This window comes from Apodemus sylvaticus, chromosome 12 (assembly GCF_947179515.1).
Source record: "Apodemus sylvaticus chromosome 12, mApoSyl1.1, whole genome shotgun sequence".
In the NCBI taxonomy this organism is placed as follows: domain Eukaryota; kingdom Metazoa; phylum Chordata; class Mammalia; order Rodentia; family Muridae; genus Apodemus; species Apodemus sylvaticus.
In genome coordinates, this window is record NC_067483.1 from 14,062,554 (window position 1) to 14,076,671 (window position 14,118).

General features: G+C 38.0%; 1 protein-coding gene across 3 annotated transcripts in view; it reads left to right on the forward strand.

Annotated features, from left to right (window-relative positions):
• Nucleotides 1-14,118, forward strand: part of LOC127697246 (contactin-associated protein like 5-3) — an 883,854-nt gene that overhangs the window by 832,165 nt on the left and 37,571 nt on the right. For all 3 annotated transcript variants that reach the window (XM_052200245.1, XM_052200246.1, XM_052200247.1), the window contains exon 20: nucleotides 7,740-7,870. In XM_052200245.1, the coding sequence (XP_052056205.1) occupies nucleotides 7,740-7,870 (131 nt within the window). The remainder of the gene's footprint in view (nucleotides 1-7,739; nucleotides 7,871-14,118) is intronic.

Below are 14,118 nucleotides of genomic sequence, written 5' to 3' on the forward strand. Positions count from 1 at the left end.
TTCTTCACTGAAACCATCTGGTTCTGTGCTTTTTTGGTATGGAGAATTTCAATGACTGCTTCTAATTCTTTAGGATTTATGGGACAGTTTAGATGGTCTAACTAACCCTGATTTAACTTTGGTATTTGGTATCAGTCTAGGAAATTGTTCATTTCACCCAGATTTTCCAGTTTTGTTGAATATAAGTTTTATAGTAGGATCTGATGATTTTTTGAATTTCTTTAGTTTCTGTTGTTATATCTCCCTTTTAATTTTTGATTTAGTTAATTTGAATACTGTCTCTGTGCCCTCTGGTTAGTCTAGCTAAGAATTTATCTATCTTTTTGATTTTCTCAAAGAACTAGCTTCTGGTTTTGTTTACTCTTTGTATAGTTCTTTTTGTTTCTACTTGGTTGATTTCAGTCCTGAGTTTGATTATTTCCTTCCTTCTACTCCTCTTGTTTGTATTAGCTTCTTTTTGTTTGACAGTTTTCAGGTATGCTGTTAAGTTGCTTGTTTATGTTCTCTTCAATTTCTTTTTGGAGGTACTCAGAGCTATGAATTTTCCTCTTAGCACTTCTTTCATTGTGTAACATATGTTTGGGCATGTTGTGCCTTCATTTTCATTAAGTTCTATAAAGTCTTTGATTACTTTCCTTAGCTCTTCCTTGACTAAGTTTTCATTGAGTATAGCATTGTTCAGCTTCCTTGTTTATTTGGACTTTCTCTTGTTTCCATTGCTATTGAAGACCAGCCTTAATCCACAGTGATCTGATCAGACGCATGGGCTTATTTCAATCTTTTTTTTTTTTTTTTTTTTGGCATAGAATAGAATTTATTCAGGGCAGAAGATGGGAGTTAGAGAGGGAGGGAGAGAGAGAGAGAGAGAGAGAGAGAGAGAGAGAGAGAGAGAGAGAGAGAGAGAGAGAGAGAGAGAGAAGAGTAGAATAGAGGAGTGGAAGCTGGCAGAGAGAGGAGGGAGGGGAGGAGAGCCCAAGAGGGGCAGAATGATGAGGGTCCCAAGAGGCAAGAGCGGTGAGAGAGTATTTCAATATTTTTACATCTGTTGAGGTCAGGTTTGTGACCAATTATATGGCTAATTTGGGAAAAGGTACCATGTTGTTCTGAGAAGAATATATTTTCTTATGATTCAGGATGAAATGTTCTATAGATATCTGTCCAATTCATTTGGTCCATAATTTCTCGGTGTTTCACTGTAGCCCCGTTCAGTTTTTTTCTCTGATATGCCCATTGATAAGAGTGGGGTGTTGATATACCCCACAATTATTGTGTGAGGTGCAATGTGTGATTTGAGCTTTACTAAAATTTCTTTTATGAATGTGGGTGCCATTGCATTTGGAGCATAGATGTTTAGAATTGATAGTTCTTCTTGGTGATTTTTTTCTTTGATAAATATGAAGTGTCCTTCCTTATCTTTTTTGTTGAGTTTTGGTTGAAAGTTGATTATATCCTATATTAGAATGACTACAACTGCTTTTCCTGGGACCATTTGCTTGGAAAATTATCTAGCCTTTTAATCTGAGGGAGTGTTTGTCTTTGACATTGAGGTGAGTTTCCTGTACACAGCAAAATGCTGGGTTCTGTATATGTATCCAGTTTTTTACTCTATGGCTTTTTTTATTGGGGAATTGAGTCCATTGATGTTAAGAGATATTAAGGAAGAGTGAGTGTTGTTTTCTGTTACTTGTGTTGTTATTTTTCTGTTTAAGTTGTTATCCTCTTTTAGTTTTGTTGAAAGAAGATTACTTTCTTGCTTTTTCTAGGGTGTAGTTTCCCTTCTTATGTTGGCATTTTCTATCTATTATCCTTTGTAGGTCTGGATTTCTGGAAATATATTGTGTACATTTGGTTTTATCATGAGATATCTTGGTTTTTCCATCTGTGGTAACTGAGATTTTTGCTGGGCATAGTAGTCTGGGTTGGCATTTGTGTTCTGTTAGAGTCTGTACAAGATCTGCCCAGGATCTTCTAGTTTTCATGGTCTCTGGTGAGAAGTCTGGTGTAATTCTCATAGGTCTGCCTTTATATTTTATTTGATCTTTGTTCCTTACTGCTTTTAATATTCTTTGTTTAGTGCAATTGGTGTTTTGATTACTATGAGAAAGGAGGAATTTCTTTTCTGGTCTGGTTTGTTTAGCATTCTTTAGGCTTCTTGTATGTTTATGGGCATCTCTTTCTTTACATTAAGAAACATTTCTTCTATTTTGTTGAAGACATTTACTTTTAAGCTATAAATCTTTAGGTTTTGTCTTCTCATTGTGTCCTGGAGTTCCTGGATATTTTGGGTTACAAGCATTTGCATTTTACATTTTCTTTGACTATTGAGTCAATGTTTTCTATGGTATCATCAGCACCTGAGATTCTCTCTTTTATCTCTTGTATTGTATTGTCGATGCTTGCATTTATAACTCCAAATTTCTTTCCAAGGTTTTCTATCTCCACAATTGTCTCCATTTGTGATTTCTTTATTGTTTATACTTCCATTTTTAGATCCTGGATGGTTTTGATCAGTTCCTTCACTTGTTTGTTTGTGTTTTTCTGTAATTCTTAAAGGAATTTTTGTATTTCCTTTTTAAGGGTGTCTACCTGTTGACACCTGTTCTCCTGTATTTATTTAAGGGAATTATTTATGTCCTTCTTAAAGTCTTCTGTCAGCATCATGAGAAGTGATTCTAAATCCAGATCTTGCTTTTCTGGTGTATTGGAATATCCAGGACTTGCTGATGTGGGAGAACTGTGTTCGAATGGTGCCTTGTTGTCTTCTTGCCTTTGTTTCTTTTGGTAGAATTCTTGCTTTTGCCTTTTGCCATCTTATCATCTCTGGTGTTAGTTGGACCCCCTGTCTCTGGGTGGAGTTTGTCCCTCCTGTGGGCCTGGAAGCCTGGAAGCCTGTCTCAGCATCCCTGGGAGACAATCTTTCTCCTGGCATAGAGGGATGTGGCTCAATCCAGCTCATGAGTTCATATGAAGCCTGAAAGGACCATGTCCCAGCTGCTCTGCCAATCCTGTGTTCCCTGTGCTCCTGCCCACACCTGCCTGCACAATCACAGGAAAGAAAAGGGCAGCCTCACCTCCAAATCTGGCAGTCAAAGCATTCCCTGGAGACTTGTTCTCCCCTGGCAAGATCAGTGCACAGATGGCTGTGGAGTGCCAGCTCCTAGGTACGGATGCAGCCAGAAAAGACCCTGTCCAGCTGTTCTGCCACTCCTATGTTTTCTGTACTTCTAGCCTTACCCACTGGTATGTTCACCAGAGGAAAAAATGGTGGTCTCACCTCCAAACCAGGAGGTGAGACCTTCTGGTAGGATCAGTGCACAGACAGCTGTGGAGCAGCCCAGCTCCTGGGTGCAGATGGAGTCTGGAAGGACCCTTTCCTAGCTTTCTGCCCCCATGCTAAATCCTATGAACTCTAAAGTCAAGCAGTGAGAGACTGCTTCAAAAATGTAGATGAAGATAAACCATGGAAGCCACTCTGTTGACTTTTAGCCTGCACAGGTACACAAGTGGATATGCATCCTGGTATATATGCACGATATATATAATAAATACACAAAGACACACACCATATGTATGTCCTGACTTGTAGAGAATTTAGAGATTACACCCAAGAAAGCATAGTATACGTTAGAATAAAGATGATAACATACCTATTGTCTTGGAAAATCCTGGTAGTTTCCCAAGATAAACAGCTTTATGCAGAATGCTGAAGGATGGGGAGAAAGCTGTCTAATGTAAAAACTTCTCCCATTGAAGAGCTCTCTGCTCAGGGAGGACTGGCTCTTTGGGGCTTCTGCACTCTAACGGAAGCTTATGACAGTTGGAAGCAGCTAGAATGAGTTTCTTCACCACCTAATATTTAAGCAGTTCTTCCAGTTCCTACCCTAATTTCTTTCTCTTTTTATTCTCCACTATCTAAAACTTTCTAAATAAACATAGCAGGCAGGAACACAACCATGATGATATTTGCTTAGTAAGGCTTTTTTTTTTTTCAATGTGAATGTAATTCCTTTGAAGTAGCATACTCATTAATAAAAAGAATACTTTTTATTAATAAAGTATAAACCCAGTTATTTATTAAATAAAACCAACATAAGTAAGTATACTTCATTTAAAAAGATGAAAGACAGACTGTTTCCATGAAAAAAATCAATGCCAGAAAACAGTTCCAAACTGTCATGGATAGTGTTTAAATGTTTCACAGAAGGAACCCTTGTAGACCCCAAAACAAGGCCCAGTAGCTGCATAACACTGCCAGAGCAAGTTTCAACTGAATGCATTTAGCTTAATTGATTGGCTCTCTGCAACACTGTCTGAGAGTCTCTAGCCTTCTTCTGCAGAGATGGTAAAGGCTGGGCAAGGTGGTCATATGCCAGGCCTGCCAATTCATTAACTGAAGTCACAGGTCCAAGTAACACCTCTTAGCTGAGTCCTGTGCTCACCTTATTTTGCTACAGACTCCCCAGTCCTACACATTAAAGAGGCCTTATAGATTCCGTAGTTAACTTGCCATCAGCATATGCAGAAAGTCTTACTCCTACAGTATTCTTGGAAAGAATAATGAAAAAAGTCAATCGTCAAGCCAAAGATGAAGATACAGATAGAAGCTCAGGTCTTTATAGGAGATATCTGGTTCCCTGGAGTGTTCTTCAAAGGGACTAACTGAGGTCTCAAATAAACCCTTTAAAGCTTTGGTTCTGAGATAAGGAAATGGCTCAGTGGAAAAAGACACTCACTCACTGCTATGCCTGAAAATTTAAGTTAATCCCAGGATGCAATTATGGGAAGTCCTTCAAGTTGTGCTCTGACTCTACATGTGCACCAAGACACTAGTGAGCTCCCTCCCCCCACACACATATACATACACATACACACAAGAAATAGATAAATGTAGCAACTAATTAAAATTATGAAGCCTAGGGGCTGAGGAATTGAGCCCATCAGTATGTGCTTGCTTTGGAAGAAGGAGGACCTGAATTTGATGACTGGAACCCTATCCCTGACCTGAAGCAGTACTACAGAGCAATTGCATTAAAAGCTATGTTTTACTCTAATTATTGGTCTTTTATCATTTTCAATTAAAGACTTTCACATTATTCATATATTCATTGTGTATTTCTGTATGAGTGTGCTGTGTCACATGCCATGAGTGTGGAGGTCAGAAAACTATATATGCTATATATGTATGTGTGTGTATATATAGGAAGAATAACAATATCAACCAACATATACACACACATACATATATTATTGGACATTTTCTTCATTTACATTTCAACTGTTATCCCCTTTCCTAGTTCCACCCCCCCAAGAAACCCCCTGTCCTATCCTCCCTCCCCCTGCTTTTATGGGGATGCATACACTGGGGAATCTATCAAGCCTTCAAAGGACCAACGACCTCTCATTTCATTGATGCCTGACAAGGCAATGCTCTGCTACACATGCAGCTGGAGCCATGTGTACTTCTTGGTTTATGGTTTAGTCCCTGGAAGCTCTGGGGGTTCTGGTTGGTTGATATTGTTATTCTTCCTATGAGGTTGCAAAGCCCTTCAGCTCCTTCAGTCCTTTCTCTAACTCCTCCATTGGGGATCCTACATTCAGCACAATGGTTGGTTGCAAGCATCTGGCTCTGTGTTTGTAAGGCTCTGTGTTTGTAAGGCTCTGGCTGAGCCTCTCAAGAGACAGCTATACCAGGCTCCTTTCAGTAAGCATTTCCTTGCATCCACAGTAGTGTAGAGGTTTTGTGACTGTATATGGGAGGCATCCCCAGATGGGACAGTCACTCGATGGCCTTTCCTTCAGTCTCTGCTTTACACTTTATCTCCATATTTGCTCCTGAGAGCATTTTGTGTATTGAGTATGCTTTGTCACATAACCTCACATCAAAAAATCACTTTAATTTTTTTTTTATTTTCATCTCTAAATGGCAAATCTCTGGCATGCAAAGAAAGTGTTCTCTGAATGTATAGCACTGCTAATGTGCACTAGACAGAAACATGAGACCACAGTGTTGAATGGAGTACGATGCATTGCTTTCAATGCAATTCTGACCTGGAATTTAGCCTATTCTTTAGTTTGTTGTATTGATAGTACATTGTCTGTTACAGTCTTCTACCTTTGGGACTATAAACTTACAGTGTTTGCTTTTGTGTAGGCTTGATGGAGAGTATGGAGATAGAGACCAGCAGGGAAGAAAGAGACAGTAAATATTGTCTTTCACAGAAGGATACAGAGAAAAGAAAAGGGGATTTGACAATACCAATCTTGAACACAAGCCTGATGTTTTCCTATAACTGCCTGCAATAGGAAAAAGGAGTGAACTGAGGAAGGTCAAACAAATGTGAATATGTGAAAGACTAGATCAGAATCATATTTCTTGGCCCTAATTTGAGTACATGTATTTTCTTCCTTACTGTCCATCATAGTGTGACAGTGTACTCAGTTCACAATATTTTCTGATCTCTTATGTACTCAAGGAGAGTTTATGATGGCTGGGGGAACTTCAATTGTACAATGTAGCTGACCACACAAAGTGAGCATAGCATCACTTGGGCCACTGAGCAACCATCTCTGTCAGCCATGTTGCAAAACTGAAATGAGCATGTTCCTGGCATAAGAAAGCCAGTGAATGTGTATCTTCCATGTCATGTTTTCATGTAAAGGAGCTTTCAAGTTAAAAATAAATGATACTCACACTACAGTAGCTATAATTATTGTTTTTATTTAACTATTTATATATTTTAATATTTATAAAATTTGTTATTTATTATGTAATTATGCTATAATGCTTTGTCTTTCTGGATATGTAAATTATTTTCTTCCTCACAACACAAACTGGCAAGAAAGGAAGATTTTCCATATGCCTTTAAGGACTCTCTGAAATCTCCTTTAGTTTCCATGCATTATGTAACTGCTAAAGTTGGGATTCAGTGAGCTGCTTAGTTGACCTCCTGGATAATGAAACATTGCCTGAAAAACACTCTCCTGATAAAATTTGAATGTCCTAAGGAGCTGTGAAGATGTAAGTTAGTTACCTTGCCTTAAGCAGACCACACTTAAACTGGAAGCATTACATTACATTACATTGCATTTCAGTGGGTGAAGATAGGAAGGTCTCTCTCTCTCTCTCAAGTTTGGAGGAAGGTGATTGCTAGAGAATCATGTTATAAGAGTGACTATGTAGTGTTTATATTCTCAGATTCCAGTTACAAAATATGTCTGTGCTTGTGCTTGTCCAAATGTATCTCTTACTTCTACTCTACTTCTCTTCCATCCCCATCCTCTTTTCCTTCCTCTCTTCCACCCCTCTGCCCTTTCTCTTTCTTTGTAGCTGTTTTTTTTTTTTTTTTTTTTGAGGGAGGGTCTCACTGTGTCTCCCAAAATGGCTTAAAAACACTGATCTTCCTGTCTTAGCCTGTAAAGTGTTGAAATTACAAGTCTAAACTATTGTGATGGTCTCAACCTAACATTTTAATTTGAATTTAAAGTGGCACATACACAAGCAACAACAGTAACAAAAACAACATCAGCAGAGAGCCATACTCACTTTAATTAGTAGCTATGATGAGAAGTTTGTATTTCAACTTTGATGAACATATTTTTTTTTTTTTTAGAAAAATTAAATGCTGAATCATTGAGGTCCAGAAAACAGCAATCATCAATTAATGTAAAATTTGATCAGGTCTTTCTATGCTGTGCTTGCAATTCTTAAATTTACCCCCCCCCCTTTTTTTTCTTTCAAGGAAGTTTACAGATTCATTACCGACTAAGCAAGGGAGAAAGTCACGTGTTTACCATCAGCACAGAGAATCTGGCCAACAGAAGAGTACACCAGGTGACCATGAACCGAGATGGGCCAGCACTTTCCATTCAGGTACTTACCTTCTCACCTTTCCACACAGCATACATGCCAAGGTTTCTTCATCAAACATGTCTGAGCTCAATGAAGCCACATATTAGAATATAGATTTACCCCAGCTTCTGACCCAGCATTTAGCAATGTTCCTCCTTCCCATTGGCATCACCAAAGATCTAAAAATACAAATTCTAGCATTACTGCCCCCCATCCCCTGCCCCAGAGCTATTCCATCAGAAACTACTGGAGAGGAGGAAACACTGCACATCCTAGTTATGTTCAAGTTAAGTCAGCATTTAGCCAGAATGAGTAACAAGAAAGATGTATTCAAAAAGGAAAGAATGTACAGAAGACTGTAGAAGGGCTGTAGCAGAAGTGCTCATAGGGTACAGGTGGGCACAGGAGATACAGAAGCTTTCGTGAATGTACAGGTATCTTCTACACATTACTACTCATTACTGCTCTCTTCCTAGTGCAAACTCTGTCTGTGGACAAGGAAGAAATACCTGGGTAGAAGAATGAGTAGGTGCTTAAACAGTTTATGTGTGCACAGGCAAAAGTATTTGAGAAATCAGTGTGGTAGGCTTCTATGAAATATTAGTGATGCTTTATAAAGATCAGGATAGATCTTAATAAAGTCCAGCAAACGGCTAGTCTACTCTTCTTTGATCATAAAAGAGAATGTTAATCATCTTAGCAATCGCCATTTTGCTTGGGTAACTTTAATCCATTCATCCATTATCCTCCAAATTTGTCACACCAAGTACCCTCCTTTTTCCTTGCTACCAACAGATGCAATGCTTCTTTCTCAGAAAATTACTCTACTCAGATAATCTATAAATTATATATGCTTTAAAAGAGGCATCACACATTCTCATTGCACTACCCACTCTTATTTGGACATGAGACCTTATATGTGTGTGTTTTCTTTTTCATGGCTGAGATCAATAGGCCTACCTTACTATCTGTTAGTCAGATTTCATTGCATTCTTTTTTTTTGTTTTGTTTTGGTTTGGTTTGGTTTGGTTTTTGGTTTTTTTTTTATTCGACATATTTTTTATTTACATTTCAAATGATTTCCCCTTTTCTGGCCCCCCACTCCCTGAAAGTCCCGTAAGACCCCTTCTCTGCCCCTGTCCTCCCACCCACCCCTTCCCACTTCCCTGTTCTGGTTTTGCTAAATACTGCTTCACTGAGTCTTTCCAGAACAAGGGGCCACTCCTCCTTTCTGTACATCCCCAACTTCTTTCTGTCTTCTAGCCTTTTTAATGCCTTTCCATTTCCACCAAATAGCTATCTGAAGCACAAAGTAATTATTGAATAAACCAAAAACAAGCAAGTAAACTAACCAAGCATATTCTTTCTGGCTCAAGGGAAGAAATATATTAGTTATTCATATTGTTAGAGTTTTATCATTTTATTTTCATGGAAAAGTTGAATTATGCTGATTTCTAAAGTGCACCTTCCATGCAAGTTACATTTTCATCCCTGTGACAAAATAGCTTGGAAAGAATTTAAAGGAATCCTGCTTTTGTGTCTAGGAGCACAGACCATCATTTCCACAGAACATGAGACACCTAGTCACATTCCAATCCCAGTCAAAAAATAGAAAGAAATGGGTGCTGGTTTTTGTTTTGTTTTGGGTTTTTTTGGGGGTTTTTTTTGTTTTTTTTGTTTGTGTGTGTGTGTGTGTGTGTGTGTGTGTGTGTGTTGTTGTTGTTGTTGTTGTTTTATTTCAGAACCCCAGTTTTTGAAATGATGCTATACTCATTTGAACTGGGTTTATAACTTCAGTTAATCCAATCTAGAAACATCCCCACTGACATGATTAAAAGTTTGTTTCTGTGGTGATTCTCAATTCCACAGAGTTGACAATCAAATGAACTACTACATCCTTCTTCTAATTCTGACCATGTTGCACAAACATTTTACTACTCAAGATATGCATAATTTTAGTTTGCAGAAACACAGTGTTCAAGTGTTAGTGAAATATTTCTGGGAAAGCATGAACAATATAGTGATCAAACAGCACATCAACATAAAGACACCACTGTCTAAATTAGTGAACCAATTTTACAGAAATTACTAGCAAGAATATGGATGAGGGGGTGCAATAGCAGAAGTGACTTAATGACAGCTATGTCATCAAAATCTACTCCAACATGGAAGGCAACTCACCAAAGCTGTAAACCTGCCCCTTAAAGGCAAAGCAATAGGTAGGAAAATATTTTTGTAGGCAATTAATTTTGGGGAGCTAAGGGCCTAGACCTAGTGTTTCTGGCGAGTTTCAAGTACTTCCAGAAAACTTTAAATTATTTACTTGCCAAGCTTAATGATATTCCCCATTATTTGTAACATTTCACTTCTTCAAGTGTAACCACCTATACTTCCCTAGTAGAAAAGTGTTACCTGATATGACCAGTAACTGAATAAAAACAGACCCTGTTTGGAGGTGCTGCAGCAAAACTGAGATTATAAAATTTTTATTGAGAACAATCAAACTTTTTATACCGTGATTAGAAACAGAATGCAGTGGTGATTGCCAGGATAAATACAGTTAGAGCTTACAGGATACAATGATGTTGCAAGTTGTTCAAAGCACAGAAGATTCATGTTTAAGATCAATTGTCCTGTTAGAGTTCCAACAGAATATACTGAGAAACAGAAAACAGTCTGAACACTTTACTGCCTAAGGGAGAACTTCAGTTTCTCATGAACTGGAAGGTATACTGTAGTCCAGAACTCATAGATTCAAGCTTAGAAAACCTATAATGCGTGTTTCTCATGACAGCTAGGCCAGGTCTACTCTCCATGGTTCCCTGCACTCAAGGTTTTCTCCAACAGATGAGGCTCCTCCACAACATGGGGCATGACAGACTAGTTTGCTCTTAACCACTGGGACTTGATTAACATTTTGCTGGAATAGTAACACTCTTCTCTGTTTTTTCCCTACCTCATCAGTTTATCACTGCAGTTTCTTTATAGGTCTTCTTCTGTCATCACACCTACCCATGGGTGCAACTAGGTCAACTCGGCCACTACTGTTTTGTAGCTATACTCATGGGATTGCTAATCTTAGTCATTCTCATAGTTTTGCATATTCTGCATTTGCCAATATATCAATGTCTACCAATATCTAGACCTCTCCTAATATCCTCCATCCAATTCCCTTGACTTTTTCCATATACTGTCCATTATCCTTGTGTAATTTTATTCTTTTCTTGTAGTAATGCATGTTATCTGACATGTAATATAATTTCCTTACTTATATGTTGTATGTAACTCTCTCCTAGAATGTAAGTTTGATTAAATCAGGGATTTGGTTTGCAGTTATTATTTCAGATTTACCTATTTGCCAAACAGTTTCTAACAGCAGATCTTCAGTATACATTTCTGAACTAAGTGGATGGGCTCCATATGGTTGCAGGTGAAATTTACAAAAGATTGGAATGACTTTGTGGAGAACAGAAGGTATTCTAGTTTTTGTTTTTTTATGTCGCTGTGATAATTAATCTGAAAAAAAAAAAGGACAGGCCAGAAGATGTTTATTTTAACTCATAATTCCAGGTTATAGTCTACTCTAAGAGTAAAGTCAAGGAGACTGAATCTTAAAACAGCTAAACATATCAATGTTCAAGAAAAAGAGAAAAAAATTATCTATACTCACTTGTTTGCATTTACTCACTTTATTTGCATTGAGAGTAGATTTCTCTATTCTCAAATAGTTTAGAATATCCTGCCTAGGGAATCGTGCTGTTCACAGTCAGCTGGATCTTCCCAGATCAATTAACTTAAGATAATGCCTTAGAGATATGCCCCATGCTCAATCCAATATAGGCAGTCTTTCACTGAGACTCTTTTCCAAGTGATTCTAAGTTGTGTCAAGTTCATTCATAAACCAAGACCAGACATTCAGTTTTAAGCTTGGGAGAATACTGGTTGAAGACTGACTTTTTGAACTCCTGTTAATCATTGCATAGAAAGATATATTTTTAAGTGAGTGACATAAGGCAAAAATCAGCCAGAAATATTCTCTGTCCCTTGAAATATGCCACATGGTGGACTATGGAGAGAATTTCAGGGGAGAAGCAGTAGGGATCCTTTTAATGTGGTCTATGGGAGAATGTAGGAATGACATAGTTATTGCAGTTAGATATAAGTTCTGTTACAATTATTCAATATATAGCACAGAAGACTCTGATAATGTCAGAAATTTTCTTTTACCTATTACACTATTTCTAAAATGAGTAGGAGGGACAATTTTGAACATATGTATATTAGGGTAGGGAGTGCAGCTGCTTCATTGTTGAGTGATAGAAATTGCAATTATAACTTCCTCCTTTGGTAATGTATATGGGTACCATGAGGAAGCCAGAGAACAACCACTGGTCTCAGTGCTGAGGAGGTACTGTACTCTTTGTTTGTATGTGTGGTGGGGCTATACAAGGGTTCTCATATGTCCACAAACCACAAATAGGAGGGTAGGTTGTCTCTTGAGTGAGTTTAAGAGGTCTCACTATCTCTTTCTCCTAAGGGCTGGGATTACAAACCAAGCACATCAAACATCAAATGCATCACACCATACTCAACATTGTTTTATGGATCCTTTGAACACATTCTGGTCCTTGTACTCCTGTGGCAAATACTTGACAGATTGAATTAGTCCCTTGGCATATTGTTTGTTTATAAATTTAGTGAAGCCCTCATGGGAAAATGGGGCATGTTTGTTGAGCATTTTACAAACTACCTCTTATATACCTTTATATTTTCTGTCCTCTTCACAAATAAGACAAGTAAAACAGAGAGCTGAAAGATGTATATGTTTTCTTTCTCTGTATATGTAATATTCACAAATCAATTTATAGTCAAAAATAATCAATCATTTGTCAAAGTGCTGAATAAAACAGAATAGTCTAGAGTAGAGAACTTAAGTTTTTATTAAGTTCATTTGTTGGCTCAGGAAGATAGTATATTTGTTTTCTAGCCATCCTACTCCTTTCCAGACATATAGATATATATAGTGTTTTATCTAAAAGAACATTGTTTAGAGTAAGCAAACAAACAAATGCAACACTAAAAGTGGGTCCCAGATATAGCCCTAACCACCAATCATCCTGTTTGGAACATTTCAGAAATTCTGTACACCTGTCAGAAAGAAGTGACAGAAGATTATGACTGCACTCAGCCACAAAGTAAGATCACTAGCTCCCCTGCATTCCCCTTTCAAAAACCTTAACATTGGCTTTTGAAGGATAGCTAGACAAACCTGGCTACTTGGAGACAGAAACAGGGATCTTGAATCCAGAAACAACAAGATTATGCATAGCTGTTTATGTACTAATGTGTGTATTGGCTCTGTTATTCAACAGTGTGACTCCTCTTTCTCTGTCACTAGGTTGATCTTGTTCATAGAATTCTAAGGTGAAATTGCACCATTCTAAGCATGCATTTGTGTCCTCCTCATACATTGTTTAGTAATTAGGAAAAAATATAGTCTGATTACCAAATAATGAAATAGCATTAAGTCTCACATTAAGGTCACAAGATTCTTGAAGAAAGTGTGTGTATAAAAACAAAATTGTAGCAGAGGGAACAGGTGGAAAGATTAGGTATTTGTCCTGACCCAAGTAGATTTTTCCCAAGTAGAGAATGTTCACTCACTCCATCACATGACTGTTTCTCTTCCTTTATAACTTCTGCACTATAAAATGATGAGGATATTATCACTCAAATGTTCAACATGGAGATTGGAGGGTAGGGATAGGGGGTCAGCAGGCAGGATTCAGGTGATGAAAGATTTTTCTTGCAAGCATGAGAATCTATATCTAGATCCCAGAAGCCGTATTCTAATCTAGGAGGGATGACAAGCACATACTTCTTTTTTTTTTTTTTTTTTTTTAAATCTAATTAATTAGATATTTTCTTTATTTACATTTCAAATGATATCCCCTTTCTGGTTTCCCCTCTGAAAACACCCTATCCCATCCCTCCCCTTCCCCCTGATCACCAGTTCTCCCACTCCCACTTCCCTGTCCTGGCAGCCCCCTATACTGGGGCACCCAGCTTTCTCAGGGCCAAGAACCTCTCCTCCCTTTGACGTCCAACAAGGATGTCCTCTGCTACATATGTCGCTGGAGCCATGGGTCCCTCCATGTGTACTCTTTGGTTGGTAGTTAAGCACATACTTCTAATCCCACAATGGTAAGGGAAGAGCAAGAGAAACAAATTATTTCCTAGGAGCCTCCTTGCCAGGTTACCTAATCTAT